Source organism: Microtus oregoni, unplaced genomic scaffold (assembly GCF_018167655.1).
Source record: "Microtus oregoni isolate MIOR12 unplaced genomic scaffold, Mior012 000000F_ref0000247, whole genome shotgun sequence".
Taxonomy (NCBI): domain Eukaryota; kingdom Metazoa; phylum Chordata; class Mammalia; order Rodentia; family Cricetidae; genus Microtus; species Microtus oregoni.
Window position 1 is genome coordinate 52,513,316 of NW_024543059.1, and position 15,680 is coordinate 52,528,995.

At 38.2% G+C, this 15,680-nt stretch overlaps 1 protein-coding gene across 1 annotated transcript in view; it reads right to left on the bottom strand.

Annotated features, from left to right (window-relative positions):
• Lrriq3 (leucine rich repeats and IQ motif containing 3) overlaps window positions 1-15,680 on the bottom strand; it is an 85,218-nt gene that overhangs the window by 15,541 nt on the left and 53,997 nt on the right. Inside the window, exon 5 of the mRNA XM_041656177.1 lies at window positions 9,830-9,959. Coding sequence (XP_041512111.1) covers window positions 9,830-9,959 — 130 coding nt within the window. The remainder of the gene's footprint in view (window positions 1-9,829; window positions 9,960-15,680) is intronic.

The following is a 15,680-nucleotide window of genomic DNA, read 5'->3' on the forward strand; positions in this document are numbered from 1 at the left end:
GAACTGAACAGAAGCTACTATGAGGCTGTCCAGGAATGGTAGACCAGAAGTCTGCACACTCAGTACAAACTCTTACCCTTGTCAGTGTTTCCACAGGTCTAGGAACTGAACAGAAGCTACTATGAGGCTGTCCAGGAATGGTAGACCAGAAGTCCGCACACTCAGTACAAACTCTTACCCTTGTCAGTGTTTTCACAGGTCTCTGTGTGCAGGCTGCACTGGGAAGGTTTTAGCACTTGGGCTTCTGTAGATAGTTTTCCCCAGCATAGGAGGCCTTGATTTGGAAGTCTCCATGCTCACACTTTACTTTGCAAGTCACAGCTTTCCCATACCAGTCTTTCCTCCAAAGGGTGAATGGCCACATAGTACCACAAACAGAATCACTACTTAGTTTCCTGATGTCTTTGCTTTTAGCTACAGAATATCTGGCATATCAATGGCCTTTCATGTATTACAGGAAAATATATGGTATTCAAAACTTATGATTGCCCTCTTTCCAGGTGAGCCAGTGGAGGCACAATATAGAGGTGACTATATTTCTATATTTCATCATTTGATGCTGTGGACTAAGTCTGCATTTGCCAGCATGGTTCATCACAAGTCTCATCACAGACAAACCCTAAATTTAAATAGCTTGGCACAGTGAAGCTGGTCTATGCTTTAGAATGTATGCGTGTCAGGAAGCCCACACAGCCATGTTAGTGGCGCATGTGTGCTCTGAGCATTACAAAGAAGACAATGGAATAATTCAATTTCTTGTTTATGACTCTGAATTGAGGAGTTCCACTTTTGCTCACAGTCAGGTGGAGAGACTGCTCATGTAATTCACACCTAACTTTACAGGAGGTTGCAACAGACTGGAGCACATGAGCTATGTGGCAATATTGATTAGTTACAAAATAAACCCAAACACAATTTGATTTCTATATAATCTTGTGCCACTCTGTTGCTGTCGGTAACATTAAGAAGAAAGAAATGTAAATTATTATATAGTAGGAAAAACAAAATACAACATTACTTAATGTTAAATTGAAAAGGAATTTTTCTAGTTTTACATACATGTGCATTCAAATTGCTCATGTTAAGTGATTTAATTGGCATTACTTTAGATTCTAGCTAAAGGTCACCATCCAAACATATGAGGGGTACAGCAAGGACTGTCAAGATTGTGTGAAGACAAATAGGGTGAAGTTACCAAGGTATGATCAGTGAATCTGAAGAAAACGTTTGGAGGCACAAAATGGAAACAGAAAATTTTCTGAGATTTCACTTCAGATTCTTAAGTAAATCTAGAGAAAGACAGAGGATGTAATGGAGAAAAATAACTGGAGACTGTAATAGTGTAAACACAGATACCTTGTCAAGATGACCTTCAAATAATTAACCCTGTGATCTTATACTCTGAATAAGATATGTTCTCAGAAATATTATTTATGCTAAAGCTGGTGCTTCCTATCAGAGTTGAGAAATGGCTTCTGTACAGATGCATAGGACATGTAAAAAGTCTTCAGAAATGAAGACCACCACTTCTACAAATTCCTTCCATCCCAATTCTAATGAGGGTTAAAGAATCTTAGCATTTCAGATACTCTGACTTCAGCTGGTTGTAGCTTTTCAGCCATAAGACATGTTTCTGCGTTTATCAGTCACATGAAGGCCAATATTACCTGTAAATTTTGACTTATAATGAAAAAGAAAAGTGAAATTATTTTGTTAGACAAACAAAATTAAAATTAGAAGTATCAAAAGCACAAATCTAAGGTAAGGAGATAGGTGCAGATATTTGTTAGTAGCTAAATACCTTGTGCAACCAGTATCTTCGATAGTATTCACCAAAAACTTCAGTGACACCCAGGATCTCACACTGAACTAACTAGTACATTCAGTGTTCTACATGATCTCACACTGAACTAACTAGTATATTCACTGACACCCAGGATCTCACACTGAATGAACTAGTATATTCAGTGATCTACATGATCTCACACTGAACGAACTAGTATATTCAGTGACACCCAGGATCTCACACTGAACGAACTAGTATATTCAGTGACACCCAGGATCTCACACTGAACGAACTAGTATATTCAGTGACACCCAGGATCTCACACTGAACTAACTAGTACATTCAGTGTTTTACATGATCTCACACTGAATGAACTAGTATATTCAGTGACACCCAGGATCTCACACTGAACTAACTAGTATATTTAGTGACACCCAAGATCTCACACTGAACTAACTAGTACATTCAATGTTCTACATGATCTCACACTGAACGAACTAGTATATTCAGTGACACCCAGGATCTCACACTGAACGAACTAGTATATTCAGTGACACCCAGGATCTCACACTGAACTAACTAGTATATTCAATCTTCTACATGAAATGATGCAGAACACGTCATAATTACCACTACCAAGGGAAGTATGGAGGGAGATACTCACTTCAGATTCTTACAGTCTTTCCACAGAGTACCTACCCCATTACCTGATGAATCCCTACATAGTCAGGAAAGCTCAGCATTGAGGGAGACACTCTGGGGCTAAGAGGTACTGAGAGGTCATCACAGAGTCTGCATGATTACATCACTAAGTTTATGTACAGCAGAAAAGTAGAGAGCAGCGACTTCCAAGGCTACAGTTCAGACGCAGCCATCTAGAGTCATTCGAGATTCATTTATTAATGGTTCTAGTTATCTGCTAAAGAATTAAAATTGCCAACATTGAATATGCCGGCAAATAACTGAAAAAGAAATATGGTTTTGTGGAGCCACAGTGCTCAGAGATATGTGACTTATTACAAATGACATTATGCTAATTGTATAAGGTCAGAAAATATGTAATACAGCATCATTATATGAGGTTTCTAATCAATATTAATAAGCCAGACATTGCAGCCATGGGAAGACTGATTATTGGCAAAGTTATTGACACAGGCGTTATTAATTTAAAAGTAACACTTACAAATTGGCATTACCTTCCCAGGTGCTGTTCACTCAGAGTTAGTACTCTGAGATCCACTGACTGGCACGTGTCTCAGGTGAAGCTGTCAGGAGCCACTCCTTGTATGTACACATAAAATCACACAGTATGTTAAATTAAAGCTACCATAAATGTTACTTTTTAGAGGCTCTAGAGGGAGCATAATATCCTATATATAAGCAAAAATCTGTGATTACCATTTTATCAACTAATTGTAACTTCAGATAAAATTTGGCAAAGGCCACGCACATTTCAACTTCTCATAAAGTTAAGCTAAGCCCACATGCATCTTTTCAGGATGAGGAGGTGGTTGGTAGTCTTCTTTAAAGTGTTAAATTTCCTTAGAGCTTGCTATGTAACTAGGGAAGAGAAAAATTAAGACAATATTCAAGAGGGAGGATAACTAGCGCTGAAGTCTGCTGAGAGGCAGCCTGTATCATCATCACTGCTCACACGCATGCTCTGGCTGGGGGAGGGAATATGGGCCAGCCGGTAGGAGGTGGGCATCACCAGATTGTACTGTGATTAAAACAGAGTTAAAACCTCACTCAGATTCCCCTTTGCATTAAATAGAAAGAATGACTATTACCTGACCAATAGACTACTTCTTTTGTTCACCATTTTACATATTGCAAACTCAGCTATCAAGGGTTAATTGCAGGTACATTATTTCTCAAATGCTCTTATAACGTTCTTTTATACTTTAATTATAGTCAATATTCATAGTATAAATATCACATCAAATGTCTTTGTAGAATTCTGTACTTCTTTTATTAATTAATTTGATTTCCTTCTGTCTCAGTTCTGGGGATAGTGTGGGCATGAAATTATGGCCTATTTGTCGAGTAATTTTGCTTTTGCTTTTTTGTTTGAGACAGGTTCTCACTCACTGTCAGGTTGGCTCACAGTCCAGACTGGCCTTGACTTCTACTATCATGACTTCTGAGTCATGACACAGTATTAGGAATTTTTCTTCCTTTATATTTACTCTTAACTTTATCCAATAGGATTCTTAACTTGACCACTACTAGACTTACTTTTGTGAATATCAACACTGAAACCCACACCTGAAATTCAACAACTACTATTATGTTATCTTATTCTAAAATCTTTCAGCTGATATTCAATGAAAAATAATAGTCCATTATTGAATTAAATTTGTTTTTATCCAAATTTATACATCATTTTTCCAAGGGAAACCGTGTTACATTTCATTAATTTTTAAAAATATCAACATAAAATAAAATAAGAGATGAACACTAAAAAACTTTGCACTGAAAGTATAATCTTTCTTCCCACAAACTGGCACAGAAGGAGACACAGCTCACTAGTAGAGCACACACTCAGCAGAAGCCAGGCTGCATTAATTGTCAGCATCTCACAGACACAAACAAGAAGCTTCACATAAAAAGTGCTCTTTGGACTGGAGAGGGAGCGGGAGAGGAGTGGGGGGAGAGGGAGAAGGGTGGTAGGAGGGGGAGGGGAATGGGAGGAGGGAGAAACTTTTTTTTTCCTTTTCTCAATAAAAAAAAATAATCACTGTCAGAAAAAAAAGTGATAAAATATTTTTAACTGCTGGGCAATACTCATTGTGCAAATGTACCATATTTCCTTTAGTCACTCTCCAGTGGCATCTAGGTTGTTGCTTGGTCCTAGATATTACGAACAATGCTGCTATGAACACAGTTGAGCAAGTGGCCTTGTGTGATGACTGAAAATCCTGTGGGCGCCCAAAAGTGGTATAGCTGGGTTTTGAGGAAGATTGATTCCCAATTTACTGAGAAACAGTCACATTGATTTCCAAAGTGGCTCCCCAAGGTTGCACTCCTACCAGCAATAGAGGTGTGTTCCCTTTTCCCCACATCCTCCCCATCATAACTCATCATCTGCTTTTTGATCTTTATGACAGGTATAAGAAGGAATCCCAAAATCATCTTGATTTGCATTTCCCTGATAGCTAAGGGTGATAAACAATTTTTAGGTGATACTCATTTGAGATTCATCTTTTGAGAATTCTCTATTTAGATCTGTACCCCATTTTTAATGGATTATTTTGTTTGTTGGTGTCTAGTGTCTTGAGTGTGTGTGTGTGTGTGTGTGTGTGTGTGTGTGTGTATATATATATATATATATATATATATATATATATATCAGATCAGCCCTCTGTCAGATGTGGGGTTGGTGAAGATCTTTTCCTATTCTGTAGGCTCCTCTTTTGTCCTATTACATTATCCTTAGCCTTACAGAAGTCTTTCAGTTTCTGGAGGTCCCAATTATTAATTGTCAATCTTGGTGTCTGTGCTATGGGTATTATATTCAGGAAGTGGTCTTCTGTGCCGATACACTCAAGGCCACTTTCCACGTTTTCCTCTATGAGGTTCAGTGTAACTGGATTTATGTTGAGTTCTTTGATCCACTTGGGCTTGACTTTTGTGGAGAATGATAGATATACATTTACTTGCATTCTGCATGCTGACATCTAGTTATGCGAGCACCATTAGTTGGTGCTTTCATTATTCCATTGTATAATTTCAGCTTCTTTGTTAAAAGTCATGTATTTATAAATGTGTAGATTTTCATCAGGGTCTTTGACTCTATTCCATTGATCAATCTGTCTGTTTTTATTTCAGCACCATGCTATTTTTATTACTATAGCTCTGCAGTAAGACTTGGAATCACAGATGGAGACAACTCCTCCGGAAGTTCTTATTGTTCAGGACTGTTTTAGACATCCTCGGTATTTTGTTTTTCCATACCAAGTTGAGCATTGTTCTTTCAAGATCTGTAAAGAATTGTTTTGGAATTTTGATGGAGATTACATTGAATCTGTAGACTGTTTTGTGGTAAGATTGCCATTTTTACTATATTAATCCTACTGATCCATGAGCATGGAAGATCTTTCCAACTTCTGATATCTTCTCCAATTTCTTTCTTCAAGAAGTTCCTGACATATAGGTCTTTTACTTGCTTGATTTATAGTTACTCCAAGATATTTTGTATTACTTGTGGCTATTGTGGTTTCCTGATTTCTCAACTGGATTATCCTTTATATAAGAGGGGTACTGATACTTTTTTTAGCTAATCTTGTATCCAGCCACATTGTTAAAGGTGTTTATCAGCTGCAGGAGTTCCCTGGTACAATTTCTGGGCTCACTTATGTATACTATTATATCGTCTGCAAATAGTGATACTTTGACTACCCAGAAAGACAAACATGGCATGTACTCATTTATAATTGAAATTATATTAGCTGTAAAGTATAATCATGCTACAATCCAGACCTAGAGAGGTTTAGTAACAAGGAGGGTTCGGGGGGTGGGAGCAGGTTCATGGATCTCCTTGGGAAGCGGAAATAGAAGAGATTGAATGTGTGGACTGGGTATCCAGTGGAGATGGGAACATGAGGGATCAGGCAAAGGGAACTTCCAGGAGTCTACAAGGATGACTCCTAGCAATAGTGGATGCACAGCCTGAACTGGCCATGTCCTGTGCCCGGGTGGAACATCTAGTGGAGAAATTGGACTCTGCCTCCAGCAATGCAGCCTTTGACTTGCAGTCTGTCCTTCCTACTGCATGTTCGGGATATTGGTAACTACCCCAGTTGTCATCAGAGAGACTTCATCCAGTAACTGATGGAAACAGATCTAGAGACCCAGAATCAATCATTGGGCCATGTTTGGGGAATCCTACTGAAGAGAGAGAGGAAAGAATTTACAAGCCAGGGGGTCAAGGTTGGGTGGGTGAAAGGGATATACAGTGAAGGAATGGGAGGATAGAGGGAGGGGAAACTGCAGTCAGAATGTAAAATAAATGAATAAATTTAATTAATATAAAAAGGCACTTTATTTAAAATGTTGGAAATTCTTTCATATGGAAAATATATGTGCACATTTTTGCATTATATATACATGCCTTTTTTGTCTGTGTGTGCACATATCCACATATATATCATATACATATTCCCTAATAATTTGTGTTTTATTTTAATACATTAATATAAAAAATAAACTCCTTTCCAAATGCTATACACATTTTGTTTGTCTGGGGCAGAAACACGGCCCCACTTTCAATTACATCTTCACCAGTTTCCCATTTTCAGTGGTTACCTTCACTGCCTAAGGTTGGCTCTTCTGGAACTTGCTGTGTAGACAAGCTTAGCCTTAAACTCAAAGATCCAGCAGCCTCTGCCTCTGGTATGCCGGGAATAAAACTGTGAACGACCACATCCAGCTCTAAGCTTTTCTTTAGTTCCTTTTTACAAGTAGGAAACTTAGCTGGGTGGGATTTTGCCCTGAAGTCATCACTTCCTATATTCTATTTCTTAATTTGATTGTCTCTTTGAACACAGGACTTAGCTCCATTACACCTCCTGGTACTCTTTGTCTCCTCAAATTGTACATTTTGTGTTTTTCCTTCCTGCTCTTGCTGCTTTTCAGTATAAATCTTCATTACAGGAACCACTAATAACCACACAATAGAGAATATACCAGGCTGTTTTGAGATTTCCTATGCCAACAAAATTAACCTAAAACCCTTTGCTTTAGCTTCAGGCACACTCTTTGCATAAGGGCAAAAGGCAGCTACCTTCTTCATCAAAATATGACACTATTAACATGCTTCTCCTCTGAAATCTCTAAATACAGGCATCCACAGTTCTTATCACCCTCAGCCCCCTGTCTTCCATGTTCCTACTAAGACTGCCCACAGTCCCAAGGTCTATATTTCTTCAAATAAAAACATGGTCAAGGCTGCACAGCAATACCCAAGTCCTGGTATCAACTTCTCTCTTAGTTAGGGTTTCTATTGCTGTGAAAAAAAACACTATGACCATAGCAACTCTTATGAAGGAAAACATTTAACTGGGTGAATTACATTCAGAGGTTCAATCCATTATCTTCATGATGGGCCATGGAAACATGTATGCAGACATGGTGCTGGAGAGGAAGCTAAGAGTTCTCCATGTTGTTCAGGCAACATGATGTGATTTGTCTCAGAGGGTATAATTTTAGCAACAGAGACCTCAAAGTCTGCCTTCATAGTGACACACTTCAACAGGGCCACACCTACTCCAGGAGAACCACACCTAAGAGTGCCACTCCCTTTGACGTCCATTTTCTTCCAGTCCACAGCAGTAGTCCAACAACAACTGTCTCACATTGAAAGGACAGAGACTGGAGTAGTTGGTAGTTTCTCAGTCCATGAGTCCACAATATCACCAATCTGGCACTTCAGACCTGGAGGATTGCTGGGGAACTGCTGGTCTTGAAACCACATTGGTAATTGGAGAAAAAAGGTTCATTGAGCAGCAACAAGAGAGAAGATCTTGCCAACCAGAGTGATGATATGCAGAAAAAAAAATTTCTTTCAAAAAGCCTTCTTCCCATTTCAAAAAAATCTGATCAAGATAGCCCAGTCATGAGTCTTTGGGTATATTCCAGATCCAGTAAGGCTGGCACTCAGAATTATGCCGCACAGATATGTTCTCCAAATTAACTTACGTCAATGTGATGTATGCATGGATTATTTTCAACATTGTGATGAAATTTTGGCAAACACCTCACTTTTGCCTTTCTGAATATTATAAACCAAATGGACCTAACAAACATTTACAGAACATTTCACCCAAATATAAAAGAATATATCTTATGATCAGCACCTCATGTAATTTTCCCTGAACTTTATGACATACTCAGACACAAAACAAGTCTCAACAAATACAAGGAAACTGCATCCTAACTAACTACTATGGATTAAAGCTGAACAGCAACAGAAAGTTTACAAGCTCATGAACACATGCTACTGAATGAAAAAGTGTCAGGATGAAAACTAAGATAGAAATCACCAGTGTTCTAGAATGAATAAAAATGAGGTGGAACATAGCAAAATCTACAGGACCCAATGAAGTCACATCTAAAAGGCACGTTCATAGCACTAATGACTACATAAAAAGGGAGAGATCTCTTACTAGGAACTTCATAGAGCACCTGAAAGATCAAGAACAAAAAGAACAAATCACACACAGAAGAGCAGACAATGTGAAATAATCACGTCGTAGTTGAAATCCATAAAATAGAAACAAATAAATAAAACAATACAAAGTATCGATGAAACAATGAGTTGGTTCTTTGAGAAAATCAGCAAGAGTGACAAAACTTTATGCTCCATCAAAACACAGAAAATATCTCCAGTTGAAACCTTTATAAATGAAAATTTAGTTTCCCCCAAGTAAATCTCACTGGAGAAACAATAGACTCTTAGGGTGGACTGCATGCCCAGCGGAAGATGGCCAACGGAAAACATGCTCATGAGAGATGGATCTGGATAAGAGGGGAGAAGAGGAGGGATGGGAAGAAGAGAGAGAGGAGTCATAATCAAGAGATTATCGTGAGAAACAAAAATCTATTTCAATAATAGAAAAAAGGGGGAAAGGAAAGGAATCTGACATACACCTGCTCTCCAGTGTTCACTCATAATTACTCGTTGGAAAAGCCAGGGGATGCAATAAAATCATCAAAGTTGTGTTTCAAAGCAACGGAGAGGAAACTTCTACAAAAACAAATGCTTCACTGCTGCCCTGTGATGCTCCCTTTCCTGGGAGAATACAAGATTCACTCTTGGAGATCATTTAAGACTACTCTAAGCATAACATACATTCAATAAAAGAGAAAAGAGAGTAATAATAAAGTTGACTCGCTTTAGTCAATGAATTAATTCATATTTTGGAAAATGTGCCAAGAATAATAATTTAAAAAAACACAGCATTAAGGTTTGATAGTTACTTGCTCAAGATCAGTGTTCCCATTTCTTGTTGAATTATTTAGTTCGCATCAAAACATACCAACCTTTATGAGTGGGAGGTCCCGGTGATTTTGGTTTTCTGTCAATATCTTTTGTTTTCAATTCATTTGAAAGGCAGGAAATGTATCTTATGTACTCAAGAGAGTATTGAAAGTTGCCAGGAGTATATGTTGTCTGTGGAAACAAACAAAAGGATTGATGAGTTGTTTCTTGGTGCTGTATAGAATACCTTGACAAAGGGTTTGCCTCCCAACTCCAGGTTCTAGTTCACCATCTGAGAGAAGTCAAGGCAGCAGAAACTTGGAGTAGCTAGTCATGCCATAGCCACAGTTGAGGGCAAAAAGCATGGAATTAGTGCATAAATGTTATGTTGAGTTAACTTTTTCCATTTGTATTATAGTTCAGAATCCTCTTCCTTTTTTTGTTTTTTGAGCAATATTTTTATTTATTGAGTAATTATCAGAAGTACAGGCAAGCAAAGCCAAGTGAGATCAATACCACATCAAATTAAAATGCCTCTGACAACAGAGAACAAAATCAATAGAAAAGGTTACCTACGGAATATGAGGAGGTGTGCATTTCCCCCACTAGAACTCACATGGTAATTGTAGCTTGGCATATAACACTAGATGAGATGTGATTCTTTGTCCCTATAGAACTTACAGTTCAGGGAAGAAGAAGAACCACCACTCCAGGGCGAAGTGCACAGCTGTGCCCTGGGAAACAATGTCTCAGTCAAGAAAGGATGGATTACAATGTAATGGAAGTGTTCATATTGACTGGTATTTTTCTGAACCTTCTCTGTGTTTATATCTGTTACATAAACAAATACCATTTGTGCTACAATTTGTTACAAATATCTTACATAAATTTTCAATGGCCTGTAGTATTCAGAACGGGAATTAATTTTATTGAGCAATAAATTTTTCTCTGCTCCCCTCCCTGCCTCTCCTCTCCTCTTGAACCCTCTCCCATGGTGGCGATGCTCCAAATTTACTCAGGAGATCTTGCCTTTTACTACTTCCCATGTAGATTAGATCCATGTATGCCCTCATTGTTATCTAGATTCTCTGGAATTGTAATTTTAGGCTGGTTTTCTTTGCTTTATGTTTTAAAACCACTTATGAGTGATTACATATGATAATTGTCTTTCAAAGCCAGAACCTGGAAACAGCCTAAATGCCCCTTGACCAAAGAATGAATAAGGAAAATGTGGTACATTTACACAATGGAGTACTATGGAGCAGAGAAAAATGTGACATCTTGAAATTTGCAGAATCCTCTTCTTAAGAAATGGCACCACCTATGGTGGATGTGTCTTCCTACTTCAACCAAGATACCAATACCCCAGAGACACCCATAGGCCAAATTGATCTAGAAAATCTTCAGGGAAATTTCCCTTCCAGATGATTCTAGATCATGTCAATGATTATAAAAACTAACTACAACAGATGTTATCAAATCTTTCAGAGTTCTCAAGGAGCTTTCTTATGTGTGATACAGTGTTATGATTTTGATTTTTTTAAATCTGTAAGACAAATATCATCAAGAAAAACTTTAAAAGCACCATTTATTAGGCAATCTCATAGAAACAGTTAGTAATATCCTGGGGATAATTCTTTTGTTTCTTATTGTTTTCTTTTTTATTAGATTTTTTAAAAAGACCAATCCAAATTCTCGCCCCCTCCCCTCCTCCCATTCCCTCCACACACACTCCTACCCTACCCCTCCAATCCTAAGAGAGGGCAAGGCACCTTGCCCTGTGGAAGGTCCAGGGCCCTCTACAGATGTAGTACAGGTCCTACTACATCTAGGCTGAGCACGGAATCCATCCATTGAGAATAGGATCCCAAAAAACCAGTACATGCAGCAGAGACAAATCCCAATGCCACTGCCAGTGGTCCCACAGTCTGCCCCAGTCATGCAACTGTCAACCACATTCAGAGGGACTAGTTTGGTCCTATGCTTGTTCTTTCCCACTCCTGCTAAAGTTTTGAGCTCCCATTAGCTCAGGTAAACTGCTTCAGTGGATGACCCCTCATGTTCTTGACCTCTTTGCAGGCAGTGAAAGGAAGAAGCCATACCCATAAACGATAGACAAGATATCTTGTCATAAAGCCTGAGGAATGTTCAATGGAAGAACACAAAATTACCTTACAGAACACTTAATGTACCATAGATAGGAAGATGGTACTATAAGAAAGAACCTTGGAGCAGGACCAAAATAAATACATGCCTTTTAGTACAACTGGAAAAGATACATGTGGGAAAACAACAGAGTGTGGATTGGAAAGGAGTGTCCTGGAGACCAATGCAGCCTGTGTCATGGTCGCATCTGTGAGGTGTCAACAACACTGTGCTGTCTTCTCTCCTCTGCAGACCGTGCAGGGCAGTTAGAAAAGGCTGCAGGTCATCCAGGACACAGCATTGGGGAAACCCCTCATTCCACTCTCACTGTATATCCACAGTCTCCATCCTGGAAAATGGTGTCCACATTTGTCTTAGAAAGATGGAGACAGAGAAATGATGCAAGGGCACAGGCTGTGTTTCTAAATGAATTTCCCCATAGGTTCTTTAAAGACTTCTACTAAGATCTCATTGGTGGCCCACTTACTTAAAGGAACTAAGGGGGAATGCATTCAGGGGCAAAGTAGGGAGGAGGCATGGCTGTAACAAAATGGGCATCCTGGTAAACCAAAAAACAAAACAAAACAAACAAAAACACCCATATTAGTAGATCATTAATAATGTATGTCACAGTGAAAAAATAGTGTTTTACAAAATTTGTTACTGTGTGTGTGTGTGTGTGTGTGTGTGTGTGTGTGTGTGCGCGTGCGCTGTTCAAGGCAGGAGCTTTGTACTTTTCCCTCCAGGGACAAATCCATGTTTATTTCTGCAATGAAAAGACTTTCACTTACTAATTCTGGACAATTCATTTTCATGATTTTCATGACAAAAATCACTTTTTTTGCTAGACATAAAAATAAATAAGGCATTTTCATCACATGGACATTCTGTCTCCTAAGACTGACAAGCACACACTTCATGACTCAAAACATCAAAGCATAGTAGCAAAATATGGCAAGATTTTAAATAAAGATGTTTCTATTGTCACTTAAATCCAATTCTATTAAAAACATGCTACAAAAAAAATGTGTATAGCACAACTTTTCAATTAAAGCCGTGATGGTCACCTGTAAGAACAAATGTTTATTCTAGAAACTATCATCCTGATCCTGCCCTATGGTGTAGGGGGTCCTTCTGTCTATTTGTTGCTCTCATTGGTTAATAAAGAAACTACTTTGGGCCTATAGCAGAGCTATAGGGGAACAGAGGTGGGGGGGATGAACTGAATGCTGGGAGAAAGGAGGCGGAGTCAGAGAGAAGCCATGCAGCCCCGCCTGAGCCTAATGAAACTTTATCCAATAAGCCACAGTCACGTGGTGATACACAGATTACTAGAAATGGGTTAAACTAATATGTAAGAGTTATACAATAAGAAGTTAGAGATAATGGGTCAAGCAGTTATTTAATTAATACAGTTTCTGTGTGGTTGTTTCAGGGTTAAGCAAGCCTACGGTCAGGAGGAACAGCTGGACCTCACCCTATAACAGCCCTGTGTTGATACTCCCTCTTTCTTCACATGACTGCATATGTAGTTGATCATATGCTAGAAATCAGGTGAAATTCGGGCCACCGATGCCTGGGGAGGTCACAGGTCCTCAGAGACTACTTACTGTTGTTTATTGATGAATAGAAATAATACCCTATCTTTCTATTTAAATCTTTAAATGTATTTCCTATTCATTATTTTCTCATCATTCTTGTTTGTCAATCTGTCATCTTAATATTCCTGTCTAAGCTCAGAGATCGGTGCAGGTCTCAGCCTTGGCCAGTGAAGCTTCTATTTTCAGTAGGGTGTGACTGCAGATGTCCACAACTGTCCATGTGTTCAGAATAAATGATGGTTGAGTACTACACTAGAAGCTGGACATCTGGATTGCACTATCCAAGCCTCAGAGAGCATCATGGGAGAGGATTAGCAGGACTATAAAACTAGAGGATGGGAAGACTGCCATGAAAGTGGGTAATTTGGACATGACACAGCCACAGAATTCATAAACTGCACAAGAATGGAAACATGACCATTTCTTCATGCTTGGAGAGGAGGGCTGGTGAGACCTGAGCACTCAGCAATTCTGGGCAGGTGATGAGTGCTGGCATTGCTCCCACTGAAAATTTGCCTATGCTGCATTAAATAGACTACACTCGAGCTCATTCAAGAAACTATCAGTAAACTCAGCGAGCCTAAAACTATAACAAAACCAGACATCAATGAGGAGAAGGATGGTCAAGAAGTAGAGTTTGTTCCAAGACAGAAGGCTGAGAGTGGGCAATGTGGAGTGTAAAGTGCTCTAATTCAGTACCAACACATAATATTGACAAAGAATAACAGAGAGAAAGGAAGCATGTTAAATTCCACTTGAAACATCAAATGACCCACTTTTTCTTCTAGATATCTTATTGTATCTGATCCATTGGAAAATGAGCTTTCCTAGCAATCTTGTTTTACTACCAGTTATCCATTCTTTTATCCAAAAAATAAGAAAGCAAAAGAACATCTGTTAGATATTAGAAATAGTCTTTATCATTAATGATATTAGATTATCAAATATATATATATGGTTAAATAAAGGAGGTCTATTTAAGTAGGGACTTTCATATATATATATATATATATATATATATAACATACATATAATAAACATACACTTAATTCTCCAAATTTTCCTTCTTCACGTATTCACTTGTTGTCTCTCATCATTTAACTCATTTTTATTTTGACTTTTTCATGATGAAAGCATATATGTTAACCTGAGATAAATCTGTAGGAAAACCTTCAAGTAGTCAAATACATAAGCCAGGGCTTTCAAACGTCACCGAGATTAAAGAAAGTGTTTTTTCTGTTATACGTAAGAGGAGAGAAAGTGGATATGAGTGACCCATATGCTCACTGATCCTTGAGTTCACAGAGAAGAAAAGGTATCAAAGTACTGGACATATATAATACAGACCTTGTTTTCACCAAGATAAAGTATGAGCTATGTTATCTATACTGTTGTATACCACAGACTCATTCATGATGGCTTTAGAAAATATTTAGAGCTATTTGGTCAAGGAACATTACAAATTGATGATAAATTAAATAAGTCAGATATAAATTTATTTTAACAGAGTCAGAATTAACTCATGTTTAGATATGCAGGGTGTGGTAAATTTTCATTGAGCAGTATTTGATGACATCTCTGGTCACTTATCAAATGATAACATAATTAGGTAGAGATAGGAGAAGCTGAGTACCCAGAGCTTGTGCTGATGTCATAAATTAATCTGTTCTCAGTGCAATATTTATCATACCTATATGCAAGCTTTGAATGAAAATACAAAAACTCTTTATCACACTTTCTGATGAGAAGGCAAAGGAACAAAATCACTTAGCAAAATCCAGAAATCCTCAGTGCTACCAATGACTGGAGTCATTGGGCCAGAAGTATAGAAGACATTAAATTGGAGTAGATATTGCAGTTGAACAAATTACATTAAACAACTACCATTAAATTAAATCAATTAAATTACAATAAATCATTTGAGTGTGTATTGTGGTTTCAAAGATGGCTGATAAAGACAAAAGCTCTGAGCAGTAGCTGGGAAGCCCTGTGGGAAGTGGGAAGCCCTGTGGGGAGTGTGCTACTCTTATCTAGACTCCATCAGACCCTGAAAACATGCTTTCACATACAAATATCCTAGACCATAAGAAGATGAATACCAACTAATGTATTTTACCAACTATGCAGTGTACAAACTAACATATTGTGAAAATAACACCCAGTGTAA